The sequence below is a fragment of the Notolabrus celidotus genome, chromosome 9, assembly GCF_009762535.1.
Source record: "Notolabrus celidotus isolate fNotCel1 chromosome 9, fNotCel1.pri, whole genome shotgun sequence".
NCBI classification, from domain to species: domain Eukaryota; kingdom Metazoa; phylum Chordata; class Actinopteri; order Labriformes; family Labridae; genus Notolabrus; species Notolabrus celidotus.
Window position 1 is genome coordinate 13,270,630 of NC_048280.1, and position 23,979 is coordinate 13,294,608.

Below are 23,979 nucleotides of genomic sequence, written 5' to 3' on the forward strand. Positions count from 1 at the left end.
ACTCCCACAGCTCCTCGGTGCGAATGCTTGTCCCCGTTTCGTTGCAGTATTATTATGGCATGTCCGCTCCCGTACTGCTGATGATCTGTGTGTTGTGTCAGCGAGGTACAGTTGTCTGCTCCAGCCTCTCTGGTGGTGGTGGTGGTGGTGGTGGTGACGTCTATGAGCAGGGGCAGGTTTCTGCTTTCTGAATCCCCTGCATGTGACGTATCAGGATTAGATGTCCAGTGCCCACCCTTCACTGTTCAATTCCAGCAGCACCACACAGGCCTAGATAACATGATGGGGATGTGCTCAAAAGTGCTGAATAGATGGATCTTTCAAGATGACTGTGCAACAAACATGTATTCTAGGCTGTGTATTAGGAGCATGACACAAGAAAAATGAAGCCAAGAATATACAATTTAATTTATTTTAAAAAAAAATGTGCACTGTAAGGAAAGCAAGTATTAGAATGTGAGTTTGTGACAGCCATTCTGTGATATTAGTGATCATGACGCGTTCATACATGAGTTACTAACCACACAATCATCTTAGAATTACAAACAATAACAAGAATAACAAGGCACTGCAAGAATGGTGGAAAGGGAAACATGTAGACAAAGAAAACAGACACATTTTTTATTAGATTTTTCTCCCCACTCCCTCAGACACACATTGTGACTTTAGAAAACTGACTATATTACGACTAATACAAATCTTAGCTCAAAACCTCTGGTTTCATGGTCTTCCTTGGCAGAGCAAGTCTGCTCAATTTACTGCCAAGTAACCTTTTCTACTATTTTCAACTTGATCAGCCCTTGAGATGTGACTGTAAGCCTCTGGAAACATTTAAGACTTTAAGTTCAGATTCTGGTTTTGGTCAAGGTTAAACGTTCACACTGAATGATGTGGCCTCAAACTCCTGTGGTTGCAGTTTGACGGTGAGAGATATCCAACAAGCAACCTGTATATCCCTGTATATGTTTTAATAACTTGTGGTGTGGGATGAAGTTGACTTTCAGCACCACCAGCTGTCTACACATGGATGATCTTTGGCTTATCGCTGAAGTCCAGAGTCTGTTGAACTCCGGCGAGCTGCAGGAGCCAGTTAATGGGCATATGGTCCAGGCGGTTTGTGTCAAAATGGGCGAAATGAACTTGAGAGCCTGTTGGGTGAAGAAATAGTGAGGAAGAAAAAAAGGAGATAAAATGATGAAGGCAAAAAGAAGAGGAGGAAAGCTTACCTGGACCTGCAATGAGGGCTCCACCCTGTTGATGCAGGTCACCCTGGAAGTCAAATAAAGGGCTGGTCATGGCCCTCCATATACTCTTCATTTGCCCCGTTAACATCCCAGACTTCACATGGGGGCTAGGGTGAGCTAACAAACACACAATCAGACACAATTTTCCAGTATTGACTATTTCGGAATATGCTGGGATTACATAAGGTCATTTGGTTATTGCCTCACCTGAGTCTGTAAATATTTCTTCTCTCGTCATCCCCAGCTTTTGGTAAATATTCCTCTCCGGGTCAACATATATTTCATGAGGATACCGGGTCAGAGAGCAAAATGGCTAGACAAGATTGAAAACTAAATCAGCACAACAGGAACAGAAGTATGTGTTACAACTGACATAAGAATCAAGAAATGAATTACCTCTATATGTTGGTGAGCAGATTGACCAATCACAACCAGTCTAATGTTGGCATCCTGCAACAAAAATTCACATTCTGTCATTTTCAGCCAACATCAAATTGGATCACACACATTTAGCCATCACAAGTATATCATCACTGAGCCGTGTGTCAAATCTACTCTCGTAAAGAAAACATCCAGATTGCCTTCTTTTAGAGATTACTTACTATAGACTGTAAAAATTCTCATTCACAAGCAAGACTCCTGCATTTAAAATCCAATTTATTGAAAAGTACAATTATCAGTATGTGTACTTAAAGTATCAAAAGTGAAAGTACTCATATGACATAACATTTGGTGCTGCCAGTGTTTAATATATGATGTATTTTGTATAAAGTCAACTGCTGGAATATGTCTAAAATTAACAACATATGCCAAGTACTAATGGGTAATTAAATCTATAGCAAAGTATCACATTTTAAAACATAATCAGCTTATTTGGCTCACAACAAGTGGGAAATATAGATGGGTTAAAAGCAGGGGAACAGATATAGAGGGGCAGCCATGGTTTGCATAACACCCCCTGAGATCTGATTGGCTTCCCCAAAAAAACAAAAATTCCAAACTATGATTGGCTGTTTGCCTCTTTAGAGGCAGAGCTTAAGTTACAATCAACTATTTGGGTTGTGTTTGCAGTAGAAATACCATACTCATTTATTTCAAAAGGCAGGTGCACAAAGGAATATTGGTACCAATTAACGTAATTGCAACAGTGTGCATTTTTAAGTACCTTCAGTTGTGACTTTGGAAAAACATATTTTTGAGTCCTTAGAAATTCAGCTTAGAAGGTTTTAATATTCACTCTTTAGTGTGACTTTCTAAAGTTAGAAAAATCAATCACAGGATTAGTAGTTAAATTAGATATTGTGAATGGAGACTAAAAGGATAAATAGATTATATTCAGACATGTGTTTGTGCACACATTATGCCACCCCTGTCAGAGTCAGTGCCCCAGTTGAGCCCCCCCCCCCATCAATAAAATGAAAACACACCCCTTGTTTAAATAACAATATTACCTCTGAGATGTAGTTGAAAAGCATTTAACACAAAGCCATAAAAAAGTAAAGTTAAGTATCTCCAGTAGCATCCCACTACATAACTGAAAATCAGAAACTGTGCTTCATGATGTCCTTGGCTCAAGTGTGTTGATGGTCCTAGATAAGGACTTACCTTCAGGGCCTCTCTGGGGATTTTGCTCAAATCATCCACATATTCTTTACAGCTATAGCACAGGAAATTCTGCAGGACATACAGGATAAGGGTAACAGTCAACAGGCAATAGTGTTATGGCAAATAACCTAACATGTTTTAAACTCTCATCTTGTCTTTTTCACATTTAGCTCCCCGTGTGTTCACCTATAGTCATGATGACCTTTCCACTTCTCCATTTCCATCATAGCCTGTGTCGGTGCTGAGGCATCTGTCCAGCCATGCTGAGCTCACCTGTTGCCTACTTTGATGTCATCTCTAGAGGCTAAAGCTACAAAACTTGAGCATCTTGTGATACAACGCAGCTCCAGGCATGTTCGCCTGCGACTCATGATCAGCAAGTTTAAGCCAAACAAAGATTGTTCTCATACCCGGACGAAAATTATCACCGATTTCCGGTCTTCATATAATTTCTTGAAAGGAATAGAGACTCCAAGCCGGTCGTAAATTAAACAGTCTTCCACGTCCTCAAGACGAATATCGACAGATGAATTACAAGTTTCCTGGCTTTCTTTTGTAACTTGTCGAGTTATTGCTGAAACACTTTCAGCCATTTTTTCCTGAGGCTTCCCGAAGTCGCGCTGCTATTTTAGGAGGTTGCGTTCAGGGTGGAGGAGCTGGTGGCTGGAAATTTACGCCCATATGCTACGAGAGAGAGAGAGAGAGAGAGAGAGAGAGAGAGAGAGAGAGAGAGAGAAGGTGGGGGAAACACATCTGTCACTTAGAGGAATCTGAAATGGAAGCAATTAGCAATCACTTTGTTGCATATACTTTAGTGTTTGCTTTAGATGGCACTGCTATTTGCAATTAATGCATTCAACTGTGATTGATTTGGGTATCTCAAAAGTACAGAAGCCCTAGGTGCACATGCACCCATAGAGGCTATTCAGTGTTGTAAAGAGGTGGAGCTGGAGCAGTTTTTGATTGGTTGGCCAAACTTAGACACTGACTTTTGTAGAGGTGGCAAGGCGTGGTAGGCTTTAGAGGGTTAACCTAGAGTTAAGGTTATCTCCATTAATCACATCTACTTTAACTTCTAATGTAAAATAATCAAAAAATGTTATACTCTTGCGGGGCCATATATATATTTCAAATTTGTAGGATATGACTCAATAGAGTGGCAGTGTTTAAATCTCCTGAACTTAGATTTTTGTCTAAAGTCACCATTTGAAGTACCACCAAAAGAAAATATTCCACGTTTAAGTGAAAAAAGTGACTAGCCGCCTATTAAACCAAAACCCAAATCATTAGTTTCAATATAAATGCTGCTTCTGACAACCATAGTTTAGGATTTCAGGGTGTCCAATGGGATGGCCAATCAGACTCTCTGGTGGGTCACAAAGCTTTGTGTCTAAGTTGAGTCTCAGTTCCCTAGTGTTCAAGCCTGAGTATGAGTCACCAAAGAAGGGTCTGAGTTGAGTCCCCATTATGTTTTTTTGAGGATGTCCCAACATCTTCTTGATGTTGTTTTACCCAGTGAACATGCTCTACTGCCCTTGCTTGTATTTACTGCATTGGCAGGGAGTGTCTAACAAGGCTAACATTCACTTTTCACTGCAAAACCTTATCAGCCGGCATCCACAGAATGTGGATCAGCAGTGTCAGCAGCCGGTGAACAGGAGATGTTGGTTTTGGTTAGTGAATGTGCTTGTAGCAGAAAGTAGGTATAGGGATTATTAAGTAATGTTAGCTCACCCGCTATGCATGTTCACTAAGCTTTTTTCTAAGTGACACTAATTATTTTTCAATGGTCCCATGAAGGAGCGAGCATAATCAGCAGCAGGTAATGTTTTTCGTGTTTATCTCAGAGCACTTGGTGTTGGGTTTATCACTCCAGACACTATAACTTCCTAACTACAGCACTGACACATTTTATTTAGCCTACTATAATCCTCTATGTGTTTGAGTATTTACTTTGGACCTTTTAAACTTGTTTTCTTATCATTACAAGATACTTTTTGAGAATCTAGATCTAGTCTGGTTGGACCTGACCATAACATGCTATGCTTCGTTTACCCACACTGATGAAGTAAGTACGCCTATTTCAGTTATGATCATCTGGATCACAGTGATCCAGATTTTGTAGTCCCTTTTTTGCTATCCCAGATAAAAGTGATGTTATAGATTTTGTCCTGGTTTTTCAAAGGCTTTTCAGATCATTCTGATCCAGATACAACAAGATCAGGATTACAGAATCTAGATTTGCAGTCTTTGAACAGGCCAGCTATATTAAATGTCTCATTGGGATAAAAAAATAAAGTAAAAAAAAATACTTTTTTGTCAGCATACTAATGCTTTTAATGCCCCGGTCACTGACAAACAACAGCAAGAGGACCCCCAATCTTCAGGGGTAGAACAGCCACATAAGAGGCGACATCTGGTATAAGACCCCAAGAGTCAAGATGGCTGTTGGGATCTGGTGAGGAAAGAAACTGAGAGGGCAGAGAAACAGATCACTCTAGCTGAGGAGCAGATGAAACTGACTTTGCTTCAACAGAGGGAAACAAAGCTTCGTATTCACCTCTTCAAAGAGAGGCTGAAAGATGCTGGCGTTACAGTTTCTGAAGAAGAAATGTCAAATTATTGTTTTTGCATCTAGATTTTCAAATTCTAGCTGAAAATATTTCATGTTTAATTATTTAATTTAGAATGGATATTGTTTTGGTATGGTCTGTGTTGCTTTACTATGCAAGCATTGAATAACACAATTATTAAATACTGTATGTGTCATGTGTTCTACATGTCTCTGCATCCACCTTGAATCCACCCTGAATCCACCTTTCCAGTGGGACCAGGAAATCCTTATTTTTTTAGCATCAAACCTATCCTAATCTCCACCTTAGAGTTTTGAAATACCCAAAATCAACATTTGATCTGGATTCTGAGCAGGATTGGATTACCAAATCCGTATCCCACTTTTGTAGGATCAGGATCCCATCTCTGCTTTTTTAAATACCCAGTTTAAAGATTTAATCCTATCAAGATCATTCTGATCCAGATTCAAGTTTTTGAAAAACTGGGCCCTGGTGTTAAGTCAAAATATTGAGAAAAAATTAAATGATTATTATAATTTTAATCACATAAAAATTGAACAAATGAAACGTACAGATGCATGTCTGGTTAGGGGGTCTTGTGTTGACAGTGCACTGTTTTGGATTGAGATCTCCTGAAAAAAACGCAAGAACCCTCTCTGGATGGCACGCAGGTCTAACGAAAGATAGCCCTGTAGACGTCCACTGGAAGTCATTTTTTTCTGCCAAAAAAGAGATAATTTCTTCCAAGTCTGTGTGGTTCTTTCTCCGGAAAAGCCCCAGATGCTGATGTGCCAAAATATGAAGTAGCCTACCAAAGCATAACTTCACAAGATGCTCCACATTCCTCATTTTTGTAAAGGTGGCTGCTTCTCTTCTGATAGCATAGACTAAAATAATTATTTAATTCTCGTAAATTAGTGACTTCATTCTCCTAAATTTACAACTTTATTCTCCTAAATCAAAGACTTTATTCTCCTAAATTTACGACTTCATTTTCTTAAATTTACGAATTTATTCTTCTAAATTTAAGACTTAATTCTCCTAAATTTACGAATTTAATCTCCTAAATTTGCGACTTTATTCTCCTAAATTAAGGACTTCACTCCCCTAAATTATCTAATTTATTCTCCTAAATTTACAACTTTACTTTAATAAGTTTACTATTTTTTTTTAACGTGGCCCTAATCCTCCTTCGTAGGTTAGGGCTTCTATACAATGTAATAATTATCAGGTCCAATCCACCAATCTGAACGAATTACGAATCGCCCTCGTCGGCTTCCTTCCCTCTGCCCTCTCTATGCGGAAGTGTTGTCCTCAAGAGCAACAGCAGCAGCAGAGCCAGAGCTGCCAGTGTTTGGATAAACACTACGCTAGTTCATTAGCAGGTTTACTGGTGTTCCTGCCTCATCTTTCGGGACTTGTCAGCGCTCATCTTGACCGTGCAGCATTGCAGTATTATGCGAGCACCGTCCGGAGTGTGGGAGCACCGTGTGAAGTGGTGAGACTTGATGTTTCATGTTGAGTCCACTAAAGCTAACTTAGCATCTAGTGATGGAGCTAGCCAGGCAGAAAACTGGGTTAGCAACGTAACCGAGGCTGTTTTATCTAAACTATCTTGTAAAGATGTTGTGGACTTGGTGCAAATGGTGAAAGCAAACCTGCCGAGACTTCAGGCAACACAAAACAGTCACGTCAATACTGCACTGTGTGTGTGTATGCAAAACAAATGACCACCTGTTCAATGTTTACATCTATTCAGCAACCAGACGATGCATAGTAGTACTCTGTAGTACGACAACAATAAACCTGCTTTCTATGTTGTGACACATTTCAAGATTAGGTCGAGAGTGGCTTTTAATATACAATCAAAACAAGCAAAAGTGTCTCGGCTGAAAGATAAACACGAGCAGACACCCTTCTGTTCTGGGCTGTGTTGTTTCCTCTACGCTATGATGACAGCGTTTTATGAATAATACAGCATTTCATTGTGATGCAATGCGAGGACGTTGCTCTGCTTTCTAGTATCACTGTAGTGTACTATACAGGGGGAGGAGTGTTATGACAGAGCTGGCTACCATCGGTCTATTTTCAGCATCATATACAGCATGTTCTGGACACATAGATCCATCCTGATTGTCCTTGACATATTGAGTGTATGTTCACATGTTTGCTTGGTCTTAACACTTTACTCATGTATTATAATGTACATTTAAGTAAGTAGTAATAACCCCTCTGCCCAATGCTTGTTGGTACTCAAGGGACAGGCTCACTGAATCCAAAGTAACAGTGTTATCATAGTGAACCCCATCATAAGGCTATGATCTCCCCAGCTTTGCTTTATTACCCTATATTTGCTCTATCTGAATTATGTTGAAGTATTTCATTTGAGAGAATATCTGTCGCCCTTTTCTGTAACTTGTTGATGCAGTTCTCTACCTATGGTGTTGCATGTCGTGGCATGAATTAGTTTTGGCATATATGATATCCCATTTGCGCTAATAGGGTTTTTCACAGTGCATATAAGGCACAAAATAATCCTCAGGGTGATTACAAAGTGGTTGACAATGTAGAAAAATTTAAAATATTCAATAACCGAGTTATTTGTCAAAGGAAGCAGCGTACCTTTGCAAAGTCATATCTGAATATGAAAGGTCTTTGTCATTATAACACAGTTATTCATTTTATCAGCAGGCATATCAGGGTCTAATTTTTTTCCCTTTGAGATGGAATTTATATCAAAATTCCCAAATGTTAGACTCAGAAATCTTCTTTAAAATTAGCTTTTAATAAATATTGATGCAAATTTTGCCATTTTGTTACTATTTTATGTTGAAAATATCCAGTATGATTGCTAGTGTTAACAATGTTAGGATGCTTTTAAAGGGGGTAATCTAAAAAGTTTTGTTTTGGTATTGTGAAAGCACCGTTAAGTTGCTTACAGTAACACCCAGTCCAGCTAAATCCTTTGAATATTAGTTTATAATACATTCACTAACATGCTGTGTCTTGTTCCAGAGTTTCCTTGAATCATCTATATGGGCCATCTTCTCTCGAAAAATGGTTACCGCCTGAAGAAGAGGACACGCAAGTTGCATCACAGGAAGAAGAAGAAGAGGAACTGTTTTCTGCAGCTGCCGTGCATGCTCTGCTTCATTGTCCACAGCAACAGCAGCGGTCTTGAAGACGACAGCGACCACTTGGAAGCCAGTGCCAACGGCAGCAGTTGTCGCCACAACAGCATCACAGGAATCAGCGTCCCTGGTGTGGGCGGAGTTGGTATTGGAGCAGCGGCTGCCTCAAAGCTCGCCGAACGATACGCCACCCTTGCATCTCCTGAGGACTGCTCCAAGTTCCTGCTGTCACCCCGGGACTTGGCTCTCTGGGAGGGTCAAGGGAGGAGCCTTTTATCAGCTGTTCCTGCAAAACTGATCCCACCACCGGCGCTGTTTCGAACCGCTGGGGTGTCTGTGACTGTGCCCATACCTGTGCCTGTGCCTGTGTCTGGCTGCACCAGTGACCACACTGAGATGGTAAGGAGCTGGCATTTAACAAACATAACACCACAGTACGACATAATGCAGAACAAATACACCAAAAGGAAAGGTTTGAGGGACTGGGTGCTGAAAATGATAAAAAACATGGCATCAGTTAAAGTTTTCTCACATTACATGCAGAAAAGTCAGAGTGATTGAAACCTTAACATCAGATATTTTTTGTTGTTGTCAAGATGTAGTAACTGACTTGTAGTAGTCCCTCTTTGCACTCAAAGCAACATAGTTTTTAAATTCTACATCTAATTTTGCTCTCTCTAAGGATCCCAGGTTAGGGTGTGTTTTTGATCAAGTGGCAACCTCCTGTCTCAAAATATAAAGCCCATGCGGAAGTGTTATAAACTGCAATTCATCAAGCATCCGCTTGAGGCTGGCTGCAGAAACACCAGAAACCACATAGACACCAATTCAAAAAAGACGATCTTTGCAGCATTAATAAACATGTTTACAGCCTGGTTAAAAAATGACTTAGGTCTACGTTGCTAATTTCTCTATCGGCACACACTGTTCGGGGGTTGAATTTTTGGTTACGCGACACTTCAGAAGATGTTAAGATTACAAGTTCTGCCCAATTAAGCACATGACTGACTTGACTGACAGGTGGGAAAACTGTAACTGTTGGCTAGGAGGCTCAAAGCCCACCTCTTTACCTCACACTAAGTTAGGTTGAGTTCAGCATTTCCAATATGGCTCCTTCCGTTGTTTGGCTTCAAAACAGCACTCAGGAACAGATTGGTGACGTCACGAATACTACGTCCATTATTTGTATTGTCTACGGTTTTGATTTGATATTCAGGAATGTAATGGGAGCATTTTCATTTAAAAGCTGCTCTGTTCTCTTTAGGGAGACTGCTTCCAACTGTGTTACATGGTGTATGTGTGTATCTCTGGATTCAGGTGTGCAAGAGGAAGTGTTCAGAGGTGCAGAGGTGCACCCCCTGCAAGCAGCCCCGCTGCTCCTTCGCTGCCCCCGACGGAGGGCTGGAGAACGGAGGAGTGGCGGGAGGCGGGGGAGACGCCGCCTCGAACTCTGAAACTGGTCACTGCCACCTTCCCCTCTGTCCCCTCCCCTCCTCCTCCGCCTCCTCCTCCTCTTCCTCCGCCTCTTCCTCCTCACCTGCTGATGGCTGCTGCGGGTTGGGTCTTCATGCTGATTTGCCACACAGCTCAGACTCATCTCCCTGCTGCTTGCACCAATATGACGACTCCCAGGGGAGAAGTTCTGACGCTGCTGATCACTTAAGTATCAACCACCTGCCTTCTTCCATCCTACTCAAGGTCAGAGTTCATCTAAGGTTTTCTTTTTCTATATATTCACATTTCCATTTGTTTGTTCAGAAAAGCTGTGATGTCCCAATACCATTTTTCACTTCCATTACCCCTTACAATACCTTGACATGGAATTGTCTGTTACCAAGAACCCATTGGATACCTGTGTGGTGGCAAAACACTGATTGTTGACATTTTACCAGTCTTAACTGCCAAAGCACTATTGTTGTGTATTGCTTATTGTTGTTTATGGGGGCTAATTGAACACAGAATCAGATCAGTGCATTGACAGGCATATTTGCAGATACCAGATACCTCAGTTTTAGCTGTTTCACAGACCACTGACACTGACAACGTGCAAGAAGGATGCTTAACCCTAAGTCAGGGCTTGCTGTAGAGCTGTTGTAGAATAGCTTTTGCTAGACTGGAAAATGGGAACGCCGTATGAATTTGTCTTCATGCATCACTTTGTGTTTTGCCTCCCTGCAGGTGCTTTCCCACTTGACAGTGAAGGAGCGCTGTTTGTGTGCCTCTCTGGTTTGTAAGTACTGGAGGGATCTGTGTTTGGACTTCCAGTTCTGGAAGCAAATCGACCTCAGTGGCCTACAACAAGTAAGCACATGAAGTAGTGCATGTTTTGGCTTAGACTCTTATCATTTTCAGGAAATATTCTTTGACTGTTTGTGTTTTCAGTTTACTGCATTTCATATTTATTTTTTATTTTTTAAATGCTTTATTTATATTTTTTCATTTTACAAACAAGAACATTGATTCCCTACATCCACCCATATTATCCACCAACCCTAAACCTAGAGACAAGAGTGACACGAATGAAAAAATAAATAAACAACACAGAAATAAAACAATAATAATAATAAAATAAATGCAGTAACAATAACAGCTAGTAAAAAAAGAAACCTCTGCAGACTAACAAGCAAATACTTGCATAATAAACAATGTAAACAAAAAATAATTGAATACATGAAATAACAGATTCTCCTTCAGAGATGAGTCTTCACATTCAAAGACATGACAATGAAACATGAAGAATTACATTACCAAAAACAAAAGAGGGTTTCATGATGGACTCAGATTTTTACGTGTTCAATGAAAGATGACCAAATGGCATTATATTTTTCAGGACAGTTGGCTCGATTGAATCTTAGTTTTTCTAGTTGCAGCACAGAGAGCATTCCTCCAATCCATCTGTTGAATGAGGGAGGTTTATCAGATTTCCACTGCAGAAGAATGAGTCTCCGGGCTCATTTTATATTTGTAACATTTTCCATCAACCTTTATAAAAAACTAAACTTTCTGTTGTTTTGTCTGACTTTTACCTCTCAACGTGTTTCTGTGATCCCCAGGTGAGCGACGATCTCCTGGTGAAAATAGCCTCCCGGAGGCAGAATGTGACAGAGATTAACATCTCAGATTGCAGAGGTGTCCATGACCACGGTATATCCTCCCTGGCCTCACACTGTCCGGGCCTGCAGAAGTACACGGCATACCGCTGCAAGCAGCTGGGTGACTCGTCTCTGTCCTCCTTGGCTAAATATTGCCCTCTGCTGGTGAAGGTGCATGTGGGCAACCAGGACAAACTAACAGATGAATCTCTGAAAAAGGTGGGTATTCAGAGACAGAGTGGAGACATAAGAGACTCTTTTCTATGAATTGGATATTTGCCTTTCAGATCTTTCAAGGAACCACTAATCAAGATTTTTTCCAAAATATAAAGTGATGTATTGATCTTTGCTTTTAACCCTCCTGTTATGTTGTGGGTCAAATTGACCCTTTTAAAAGTCTATTTTAGGCAACATATGCCTTCCAAACCAGCTAAATGCAGCAACAAAAAAAAATCTGGCAGCATGTGACAGAAGAGTTGTCGTGTTAATTTTTCAACATAACTTCATAAAAAAAAAGGAAATAAAAATGTAAAATAAAATAAACAAAATCTATGTCATGTAAAACTATTATATTTATATTTAGGGCTTTCCAATGTACATTAAAACAAGTTTTAACATGAATTTTAATGAAAAACAAGTGAGTTATCCTCATTGAACCATGATCTGTGTGAATTAAAGAACACCAATGGACTAAATCTTGATTGAAATGGTTAGTAATGGAGTTCAAATTAGATTAAAAAAAATTTATTGGGATGTTTGGGGTTCTGACACCTTTGGATAATTGAATATGCCCTGGGTCAAATTGCCCCAGGAACATTATTGCTGTTCCAGAGAAATGAACATAACAGGAGGGTTAAATAAGGTGAGAGTTTTCAGGGTTGAAAAAACACATTTAATATTTCTCCTTTTTTTCCAAACAGCTGGGAGAGCACTGCAGTGAGCTGAGGGATATCCACTTGGGTCAGTGCTACGGTATCTCCGATGATGGGATGGTTGCTTTGGCTAGAGGATGCCGTAAACTCCAGAGACTCTACTTACAAGAGAACAAAATGGTCAGTCCAACACGTCTTTTTAAATCTTTGTGCTTTACTCTCGGCTCACACAAGAACCCGGGTGTCGATGTGGATTTGTCTCATCACTGCTCTCCATTGGTTCTCCTTTAGCAGGGTAGCATTGTTCCCATCCTGGTAGTCTAAGAAATTCACCATAGTGTGGTGGCCTTGTATTTTGCACTTCATAATCTTGGTTACAGGAGTGTCAAAGAATTATTGTGCTAGTGACGCAGGGGCTTCAAAGTTTGCTACGCAACATCCACATGGCTGTAAAATGTACTGGCCGTTGTTTGAGTTAGCTTGTGACTAGGTCAGAATCTGCTGTTGTTCTGTTCTTCTTCATTTTGTTAGTGCTCACTCAGCAACAAAAAAAAATCTTGTTTTTGACAGACACAAATTATGTGTGAAAAAAAGACACCTGAAACCTGAAAGTAAAAGGAACAGTCTGATGCTTTGTGGAAAAGAGGTTTACCATGCTGCCGAATTCAAAACTTAGCACAAGAACCTAGTTGTGATTTATTCACGTATTTTATATTATTTATTATGAAGTGTCCAAAAATTGTCTACCACAAAAAATATTGTTTTAGTTCATACTTTTTGACTTGTTTTTCTCTTATACAACTGAACAAGTAGCTAGAAGAGACACATCCTTTGCTGTTGGCATCTACATTCAGCCACGCATGGCTGTGCATGAGTCATAACCACGCTCAGATACGTTATATTTCTGCACCGAAGTGTCATTAAGCAGATGCATTAGAGCAGGGGTGTCAAACTCATTTTCACCGAGGGCCACATCAGCATTATGGTTGCCCTCAAAGGGCCAGATGTAACCGTAAGACAAAATGCCGATTTGATTATACTCTTTGGCAACATCACTGCCTCATGACACAAAAGATACACCGGTTTTTAACCTTGAGGCACAAACATGTACTCCCCTTTCCGAATCTGTCTTGAAACTGCCATCTGAATCACATGTTCTCTTCCTGGACATTTTTGGGGTCCTTTGTATGCACTTCTACAGACTCAACCTGTTGTCACTGTAGTAAATACCGCTGTGGGTACGCTGCACTCTCCCGGTGGGATGCCGTCATTTCGCGGGTAACATAATCAAAATGCATTGTGGGAGATGTAGTTTATGGACAATGCACGCTTTAGCACAGATTTCTTTGTTTTTAATAAACAGTTATAAGCCTTAAGCTCTCGCCACATAGAATGATGTGGCGGCCACATTTGGCCTGTGGTCCGTGTGCATTAGAGTGAGCATTGTAGCAAGCAGCTTTGTTGTTGTTGTTTTAGCTTTTATGGTCATTGAAGACAAAATGCTTACAGTTGGAAAACATTCAACAACATCTGCTCTAGTGTTCTGTTGAAGTTTTGGTTGATTGTTGAAGAAAGTTCCAGAGTCTGGTCTAGACCCTGCAGCTAGATACTCTGCCAAGTCTGCAGTCAAAATCCTCTTTGGTTAAAATCAACTTCCTTACTGACAAGACTTCAGGACAGTGCTCAGATACCTCTCCATTCCGTTCAGGAATGTGAACACATCGCGGTGTCTCACGAGAGATATTGCAGGTCTTTTCTTCCTGCAGTGTCAGAATCTATTACCAGTAATATATTAAATACGTTGTAAGATATGCTTATTTGTTACTTTTTTAATTTTGATTGCTAATAACTATTTTAATAATTGCTATTTTATAGGCTCTTGTTTGCTTTATATTTTTTTGCACTGTCTACTTTGCTACTGTGACACTTGATTTCCCTGTTGTGGGACGAGGTAAAGGACTATCTTATCTTGTCTTATCTTAAAGTGGTAGTCAGACATTTCATAACATAAGGAAGCACATTTAACTTGTACAGTTATGCCCAGGGATGAATAGTTTGTTAAGTGATGATCTGATCACTCTCTTTGAATCTAACTGCACAATGATCAGAAGTCAAATATGTACAGTAAAACAAGTACACATATTTGCTGACTAAGGCCTCAATCCTTGCCCCATCCTCAACTCCACAGTCACAGACATAAAGGCTCATCCTGGTGAGTGTGTGAGTGCTGAGTGTTGTCCCACTGTCACATGGTCAAGTGCTCTCTCTCTCTGATGTTGACTCTACAACGTCAAATCAGGCACTTTCTGTGAGTCCAGATTTATGCGGACTCACTTATGAACTTACCTGAGTTCATTGCAAAGTTTGTGATGTGAGGACGTGATTGTCTGGTCCTTTATTAAATATAAACCAATATTTTTATATTGAAGCAGCATTTAATAAAGTTTGAAAAACAGCAACAATTTACTGTGAGAGATATACATTTATGCTGGAAACCATTATCATGTGTCATTTAGGGCTGTCAACGAATATCTAAATTGAATATATATTTGAATATTTAAAAAAAAACGGAGATTCGATTGTGAAAATTAATATTCGACTGTGGAAAAAAAACACATCAGCGGCTGCTTTGCGAGTGGGCGCACTGCATGACGGGTCAGGGACAGGTCACAGGAGTCACACATGCACAGCGTGAAGCAGACGGCAGAGACAAATCCTTCCGTCCCTGGATCCTCAGTGCGCTCTGAACGCGTCTTTTCCTCCGTTTGGAACATAGTGAATAAAAAGAGATCTGGCCTCTTCACATGTGGACTGTCTTCTTCACATGTGATCTGTCTTCTTCACATGTGGACTGTCTTGTGTTTTTTGGCAAATAACCTCTCAGGCCTAAGACCCTACATTGACAGTGGACTAAAAGAGCCCGACCATCAGTGACACCTGGGATAAAATGCAGCTTTTCCTCTTTTTTTATACAAGCGCCAAGAATGTTAGTGGACTACTTTTCGTTTTTACCTTCAATTAATGTTAATGATATTTGCTTCATCACTGAATGAAGCCTGCCTATATTAGGGACAAGAGTCGGGACCTTTAATTGCTCGCACAAGTCTTGTTCAGCACTCCCTCAGCGCATTACGCACAGAGAGGGGAGGGGGGGGGCGGAGCGAGAGGTCTACGGTCTTAAAAGTGTTAAGATACAGACCATTAGGTCATTTACTTGTTTTGTAATGTGTAGGTATGTTAGTTATGGTAGTTATGTCTCCTTGTATTAGTTTGTCCACCTGTTATTGAAATATGCGCAAATATAGATATTCGAATGGTTCGAACCTATGGGATTTTTTAGAGCGAATATTCGAACGTCATTTTGGAGCAGTTTGACAGCCCTAGTGTCATTACTTGATGACTCATCTTGTTTCAGGCAGCATGTCAGGAGTGTCATGACATCACTGTTCCTCATCTCAGTACTATCTCAAGCCCTCAAAGATTCACACACTGCTCGCGTGACGCCACATGTACCACATATCACCAGCAGGTACAGCAGATTTAACACTAGATGTCACCATTTTTTTTTCAAACTTCTAAATCAGCACCCTAATGTTTGTTGTAAATTTCTCCACCACCCACCCTCCTGTAACTGAATTTGTCATTTCGCATTAGAGAACATAAATATTCATCTGGCATGTCTGTTTCTAAGCCTCCTTTTTAATACATCTTCCCTTTCTCACTAATGCTTCTGCACTTTTCCCGCTAATTTTCTTCTCAGCCTGTGAGTAATCATGACCTTGATGAATTGGTCCGCTTAAAGTTGTTAACAAAAGCTCGTTTGTTAAAACCCCATTCATCAACTTAATAGTATATGAAATTAGCGATTACCTCTGGGTGAGAGATTAATATTGCTGCAGATAACATTTCAACGCAGCGGTATCAATTTCAGACAGTCATTTTTCAGACGTGAATGGCCAGTTATTTTAGCTTCCTGTCATTAGGGTGTGGAGGAATGGGCTGAGCTTATATGGGAATTGTTATGTCTAGGCGCTCGGGCTGCTTGGCCTCAAATTGTCATTAAGTTTGCCAGGAATTAAGACGACCCAGAAACACTTCCATATTTTCCACAGAGGCCATTTATTCTCTCTGACAGCTTGTAATCCTAACCTTAGGTTCTCCTTTTCCAACTTCTCAGAAAAAAAATGTGTCTTTACTTGAGGCAGAGTGGTTTTAATTAGTCTCAGAATGAGTGGAGATCAAGATTCTGGCACCATGAGAACCAAGATAAGAGTAAACTTGACAAGGTTTTTTTTTGTACTCCATCAGACTTTTATGCCAAATTATACAAGCTATTGGCTTAATCATAAATATTCCATTACATATACAGAATTAACATGTGGCTCATCTATTTATACTTTCCAGGGTCTTGTTTTACCCGGGGTCAGCTGTTTATAGACCACCTAAAAGGCTTTTTCAGCAGCGCAGAGGAAAAAAGAGCCACTTCTGAAGGTTTATGCAAAAAGAAATGAATCGTTGAACACTTCTGGGACTACTCTAGTGTGAGCTGAACCTTTGTTCTCTTTGTGAATTGATCCAGGAAACGGCATTGAGATGGGCCTTTTTGGTTTTTAGTGCGCTGTAAATCGTGCAGTCATGGGCCAGTACAGTGAAAGCCTCTTTCCTCTCCTCTCGTCTCTTCCTCTCTCCGCTGGCTTTTGTGATACGAGGATCCTGTCTCTGTCTCTCCTAATCAATCACAGATGAAGATGAGCCTCTCTCTCACTCTGATCTGCCCTCTCTTCTCTCCTCCTCCTCTAAAATTGAATAATTGAATTGCTGCAGGATGCTTCTGTGTGGTCTTTCACTCGCCCTCTTGCCTTTTTCTTTTTCACTGCCATGTGCACACCCACACACACTTTTTTTTCTTTCCTTCCCTCCTTCTCGTCTTAGTTGTGGTTCATTTCCATGCTGGAGGGCCTTTGCTCTGTGTTAAGCTGTATCTAGCTCTGTGGATGGTTAAATAGGTTTTAGTGTGAGGGAAAGCTTGTGTAGCATTTAGGAAATATTTAAGCAGTGTTTTCACAGACAGCATTAGCAATAATCGTTCTCATTTTTTTCTTTTCCTGTAGTTAGTAAACCACAAATTAAGGCCATGGAAGTTTAGGTCTTGGTTGAAAAGTAATCAGTGAAAGTTTAGGAAGATTTGGTGGAGCTGAGGTATGTATGCCATGATGCAAAATATGAAATTTCTCCCTTTAATTGCAAAAGAGGAAAGCTAAAGGATGGCAAATCCATGTCATGAGAAGGGCACTCCACTTATTTTCCAAAGAAATAACAGATGAAAGCTGCAAACACAATGCCGAGGATGCATCCAGTAGTGACTAGCGTGTGTAAATTTTGTTTACAGGTGACAAATTGACGCTGGCTCTTTCATTGCTTGTTAGCCCGGGGCCAAATCGGCCCAGGGCTACAGATAACCCTGGACTCAGAGTGAGTGTTTTATGAAAGGCGGTTGATTCGGGTGTCTCTGCGCCGCACTCCTTTTGACACCTACCCCGCATTCTTTATTGGCGTTCATCCAGTATTTATGCCACAGTCGGTTATATTGCACCAGTTGCCTTTCAAGGCTCGTTTTCATCTTCTGAAGTGTTTTCTTCTCTCACCCTCCTTCTCCTCCATTCACATTCTGTTCTCTCCCAGCACCTCGAAGGGCAAAGGCTCCAAGAATAGCAAATTCCTCTTTTCCTCATCACTCTACAATTTGCCGTAGGGGGAGGTAGAGACAACCCTGAAAGTTTGACTGTGAGCTCTGTCAGTTTCATGAACCAACTGGTGGATGGATGTAAGCTGCAGAATCCCCTCGTCACCCATCTTTTTCGTGACGGTACCTGCGCTCCTGTGCTCCATCCAATTAAACACACGTCAAAAATCTGCAAACATTTTTGCTAGGAAGCACTTTTCTACTTTCTTTTTCTCTCTTTAGAAAAAAAACCTTTATCTGCTCTCCTGTCTTGTTAAAATCAAACAGTGTGCACTTAATTTTCCTGCGAGCCTCTTCCTCTGGCTCATCTCAAAGACATTGTCTCTGCCCACACACTCTCTCACTTTCTCTCTCTCTCTTTCACTGATTATTACAGTTTTAATTAGTGCAAAATGTGGAAATGTAAGTGGAAGATGACCTAACATAGATTACCATGTGCCCCCAATTTAGGTGTAATTACCACTCTGCATGTACAATCAGAGCTTCACTCCAGCGCTCCCTCTCTCTTTCTCGTACTTTGGCACTTTGGATGGAGGGATGCATTTGTCCATGGAAAAAACATGAAACACCACAAAAAGACGAACTGTCAGGGTGAACAGTGTTTCTTGGCTAGCGGTCAGAGAAGGAGGCTCTCTGATTGGCTGCCCGTCCGTCCAGCTTGTCGGTTGTGTGGTGTTCTCTGGCAGGAGTTATGACAGCGGGGCTCCAGTGGTCCAATCAAACATAATCTCACATTAGAATGTATATTGACGTTAGCAGATTCAATTAGTGAGATTAGAGGGAGCACAGAGACAAAGGAAGTGATAATGATAGCTGCCAGTTATTACAGGATGGACCTTTTTGACATAGAGCAACACACACCGACGCACACAAGGGCCGGTAGTTTAAACAACTCACACACACGTGGGAGCAGATGAGTGAAATAGCTGCCAGCTGAACTGGACTCTCCTCTGGTTAAACTTTGTTCTTGTGTTTGACTCTAATAAGAGATCAAGAGATCCACTCTGACCAGTCACAGGAACACACAACTACACACACACACCAACAAACAGTGCATTGTCCATCTTCTCTTTAACCCCCCAATCCCCTCCAGCCTTCACTGAGTAAAGGATGTTGACTGTCTCATGTTACATGATGAACTTAGTGTGTTTAATGGCTAATGGAGCAGGATTAGGTATGTCAGAGAGAGGTAAGCTCTGCCTCAGTGCAGATTTTGAAAGCTTTCAGGCCATTGAGAAATCTAGTCCTACCTCTATGCAAGGTTTCTATTTTTATGCACCAAAACTGTGGAACTCTCTGCCTTAGGACTTTAAAACAGCAAGCTCTCTCTGTGTTTTTAAAAGCAAAGTTAAGACCTACCTTTTTTTGTTTTTGTTTTCTAAAGTTATACTTTTGGCCTTTTTGCCTTTATTTGACAGGACAGCTGAATAGAGACAGGAAATGTGGGGAGTAGAGAGCGGGGAAAGACATGCAGGAAATGGTCGACCGGCTGGGAATTGAACTGGCGACCCATGCGACAAGGACTGTAGCCTCTGTATGTGGGGCGCTTAGACCGCTAGGCCACCAGCGCACCAAGATCTACCTTTTTAATCTGCTTTTTAACTCAGAGATTAAAGGTTTAAGTCAAAGTTTTTATTGACTTCACAATAAGTTTATTTTTTTATATATATATTTTTTTTGATATATTATGTATTAAAAAAATGTCTGACTTATATTTGTTTAACAGCTTTACTCTATTAATTTTAACTATTTATTTGTATTTGTATTTATTAATTCATTTTTATTTAAAATATTTAAAAATTTGTTTTTGTTATTTTAACTGTTGCTGTCCATATATTCCTTTACAAGTTTATTAGCATATTATGTTCAGTCTACTCCAATGCAAGTTATTGCTAACCCACTTTCTACAAAAATACACACTGAGGTGGAACCACTCTTACAAACTAATCTAATTTTTCTTTCATTCAATACACAACATTTTTTCTTTAATTTCTCTCTCTTAATCTCTTCTCTTTCTGCTAACTTTCCAAAACTATTGTTGGGACTTTGGCTGGTGCTTTGTTTGGAGCTGAAACAAGTAGATTAGACAAATTCAAACAACCTTTGAATAGACAATTAAAGTAAGTGTCAGCAAATTCAGAAATAGATACAGTTTACTACAAGTCTACTTTTTTTAGAGCAATAGATGAACAACTTGGTTCATTATGTGTCATACAAAAGATTGAAAAAGTGGCCTGCACATTTTTTTTTTTTATTGTAGGGAATGCAGTCAAAGTGTAAAGATATCAATAACACGTTGAATGAAAACATATCTTTGTTAATGTATTATTTTTAAGCCATGTAAACTGGTTCCAGCTTCCCATCGTTAGTATTTTCTAGTTTTGTTGGACTTGATGACTCTAACAATAAATTGAATGTCACTGTTGATCATCATGGTTTGTTATTTAAATGGAAAATGGCAGATGATTAAAAAAAACACTGGCTTGCTTGTAGCAAAACTTCTGGTCATGTTTTCATGAGTTGAAGTCATTTTTGACTTGAAGAGGTTAAAAAGTGGAAATGCTTTTGTCAACTGAAGACTTCTGATTTGGAGGCGATGAATATTTTGCCTTGGGCTCATATAATAAGTGTCTGACTTATTTGAATATGAATATTTAGTATATGAAGTAATAACTTTGGTAGTTTATTCCCAAAAGTTTGATTTCCAGCGTTAACACTGCTTATATTCTCAGTGTGTCGTCTAAGCTAAGAGCACATTCCTCTCTGGGTATCCTCCTCTTCATTGCTCTTTTGAAGTGCCTTCGTATCGATCTGTGTCCCCAAAAATCTTCTGTGTGTGTGTGTGTGTGTGCGTGCATGCGTAAGTACGTGTGTGCATGCGTGCGTGTATGTGTGTATGAGGTGGTTGCTGATCAGCCGTTGCCTGAAGAGTAATCAGATGCATTAATGAGCACTGACTTTAACTTGGACAGCCGGCTGCACTCAGACGTCGTCGATATGTTCCCTTCGCTGTCTGCTCAACAACAAAACAAGTTTTAAGAGAAGAAAAAGAAAGGAACAAAGAAGGGGAACAAAGGGAGGGCACTTCTGGAAATGTGAGCCTCTGAGGCGTGCCTCCAAAGTGAATTTAACCTTGGCGTATTGTTTTCCCCTTTTCAACATTTGTTCCCTGGTGAAAAAATTCTGCATCAACATAGAGCGTCTTTTTCCTGGCACTGTCGATAACACAAGACACTGCTCTCTTCCAGTCTCTGGGTGGGTCATAGAACTAAAAGTACTTTACTTGTGTCAAAGTCGACTCAATGGAAGACGTTTTAATCGACAAGTGGAGCATTCAATGTAGCCGACCTTCAAATTCTGAGCCCTGACACAGTGCTGAAACGACTTTGAGTTTGCCAAAAATGTAGAGCAGTTTAGGCAGTAAGGGAAACCTCTGCTGGTAGTAGTTTATTTAGTTATTGAAGATGAATTTTTTCATCTTTTTCATGCCTTTATGAGAGGATTGGACAGTGGATAGAGTAGGAAACAAGGAGGACAGGGGGCAAAAGGCCCACTGCTCAGATTTGCTCTGTGGAGCCTCTGTTCACGGGCCGTGCAGTTTATTTATAGGGTGACATATCATGCAAAATTGACTTTTTGATGGTTCTTTACCTGAAATATGTGTCCCTGGCATGTCTACAAACCCCCGAGAATGAAAAAAATCCATTCTGCCCCTGTTTTGATTTCTACACCTTTCTGTAAATGTGTGTGAAACGAGCCGTTTCAGACTTCTGTGTTTTTGTTACGTAACAACAATATCCGGTCTGTCACGGAGTCAGAGCTCGGAGCTTGTTCAGCCCATAGACTGTATAAAATAATACTGAATCCCTCCCCCGTTTTTCATCACCTGCACATATGTGTGCTAACAAGGAGCTTAGGAGGGAGGCATGCTAGTTGTAGGCTGTCTTAATAAACACAAAGGTCGGTTTTACTCCCCACGTCTGCAGATTTGAAGATCTAGTGGATGATTTTTATTTATCATGGATAAGTACTAGCGCTAGTTAGCATAGCTACATAGCTACATGTTCGTAGCTGTAGCTGTGTACCAAGACACACGTCTACATACTGACAAATAAAACAACAAGAAACACTAAATCTGTGACCAATCCTTCAGAAAGGTCCCGCTGCCTTTCTGGCAGAGGTCGGTTTTACTCCCCACGTCTGCAGATTTGAAGATCTAGTGGATGATTTTTATTTATCATGGATAAGTGCTAGCGCTAGTTAGCATAGCCACATAGCTACATGTTCGTAGCTGTGTACCAAGACACACGTCAACATACTGATAAATAAAACAACAAGAAACACTAAATCTATGACCAATTGTTCAGAAAGGTCCTGCTACAGGCCCCTCTCCGTCAGGATCAGATTTAGAGGGTTGAAGTAACGCGATCTCTGAGCAGCCGTGTATATTCAGCCAACATGTAAACATTAGATCAACGTGCTGGAGAGCCGAGGCACATCCACTTCCGGAGGGGGCTTGGTCAGAGGGAAAACAGAGTGTTCTGATGAGGAATGAAGAAGAGGACTTTTCAGGCATTCCAAAATCTGATTTCAAAGTGTTTTTTTGAGCATAAACTTTAAAGATATGTTTTGGGGACCTCTTAGACCAATATATATTGATGAAAAAAGGGTGATATGTCCCCTTTAAGCTATTTTTTTGGTGTTTTGCATTTAATGACAACCAAAGAGAGACAGGAAATGTAGGGAGGAGAGAGTGGGGTAAGACATGCAGCAAAGGTGGCCAGGAGTGGAGCCAGCGAGGACTCTAACCTTTGTACATGGGGTGCCTGCTTTACCCACAAGGCCAAGCGTTGGGGTGTTTAATCCAATAACTGAGCAAAATCTGCCCAGCATGAGTGGTGCTAAGTTTTTTTTAAATTGAATTTGATTATTTTGTATCCAGCCCAAATTAAGTAAAGAGCTTCAATACTTTTATGCTTCTGTAAACACAAAATCAGCGGCAATGAAACTCTTAAGTAGCTGTCTTCTTAAGACTGGTTTATACTTCAAGATTGACATTTGTTGATAAAGAATGATTAAAAAGTAAATCAAAAGTATAAAATTAAAATAATATAGTATGTAATAAGAGGATAAAGTTAGGGCTTTTGACTGTATCCAACAGATCCATGGGGGAGAAGCTAAAAGTATTTGTGGTTAATCAAGAACAGCTGTAGAGTAGGCGCAGGGTATTATTATTTAGTCTTTTTTAAAATCAAGTTCTATAGTTTCATACTTTTATTTATTAAAAGTGTTTTATCACTTCAATTGATACTTGATGTGTTTTTTTTCACTTCAGGGATTTGGTCCATAAGATAAGATAAGATAAGATACTCCTTTATTCATCCCACCATTGGGAAATTAACAATAAAAGTCATGACAGGCTCCAAATATAAAGATAACTAAACAGATATGGAAAAAAAGTCAAAAAAAGAACAACGAGCGACCCCTCGAGCGGCGCTTAGCAACAGGAAAAAGGTTGATAAGATCATAAGGTGATCAGATTACTTTATAAGCTGATTAATAAACCCACACTTTTTGGAGTTTTTTGGCCCGAGTTGCTGGGATTTGTAATTAGATTGTGTCAGATTAATCTTTATAATGTTGTAACTGAGATTGTTCAAATAAATTGGTTTATGTATTTTTGTGTTTGTAAACCCTCTTTCCTCACATTGCTCCTTGA

General features: G+C 40.1%; 2 protein-coding genes across 5 annotated transcripts in view; one reads left to right on the forward strand and one right to left on the reverse strand.

Annotated features, from left to right (window-relative positions):
• Positions 1-389: 389 nt before the first annotated feature.
• prxl2c (peroxiredoxin like 2C) lies at positions 390-3,524 on the reverse strand. The gene is made up of 6 exons (XM_034692072.1): positions 3,260-3,524; positions 2,850-2,918; positions 1,641-1,694; positions 1,452-1,557; positions 1,227-1,361; positions 390-1,148 (listed from the first exon to the last, which is right to left on the reverse strand). The coding sequence occupies exons 1-6, from the start codon at positions 3,440-3,442 to the stop codon at positions 1,018-1,020; spliced, it is 678 nt and encodes a 225-aa protein (XP_034547963.1). The 5' UTR covers positions 3,443-3,524; the 3' UTR covers positions 390-1,017.
• Positions 3,525-6,716: 3,192 nt separating this feature from the next.
• fbxl17 (F-box and leucine-rich repeat protein 17) overlaps positions 6,717-23,979 on the forward strand; it is a 300,805-nt gene continuing 283,542 nt past the window's right edge. For all 4 annotated transcript variants that reach the window (XM_034692622.1, XM_034692623.1, XM_034692625.1 and 1 more), the window contains exons 1-6: positions 6,717-6,920; positions 8,438-8,952; positions 9,871-10,251; positions 10,732-10,854; positions 11,607-11,864; positions 12,566-12,697. In XM_034692622.1, coding sequence (XP_034548513.1) covers positions 8,458-8,952; positions 9,871-10,251; positions 10,732-10,854; positions 11,607-11,864; positions 12,566-12,697 — 1,389 coding nt within the window. In that variant the 5' untranslated portion in view covers positions 6,717-6,920; positions 8,438-8,457. The remainder of the gene's footprint in view (positions 6,921-8,437; positions 8,953-9,870; positions 10,252-10,731; positions 10,855-11,606; positions 11,865-12,565; positions 12,698-23,979) is intronic.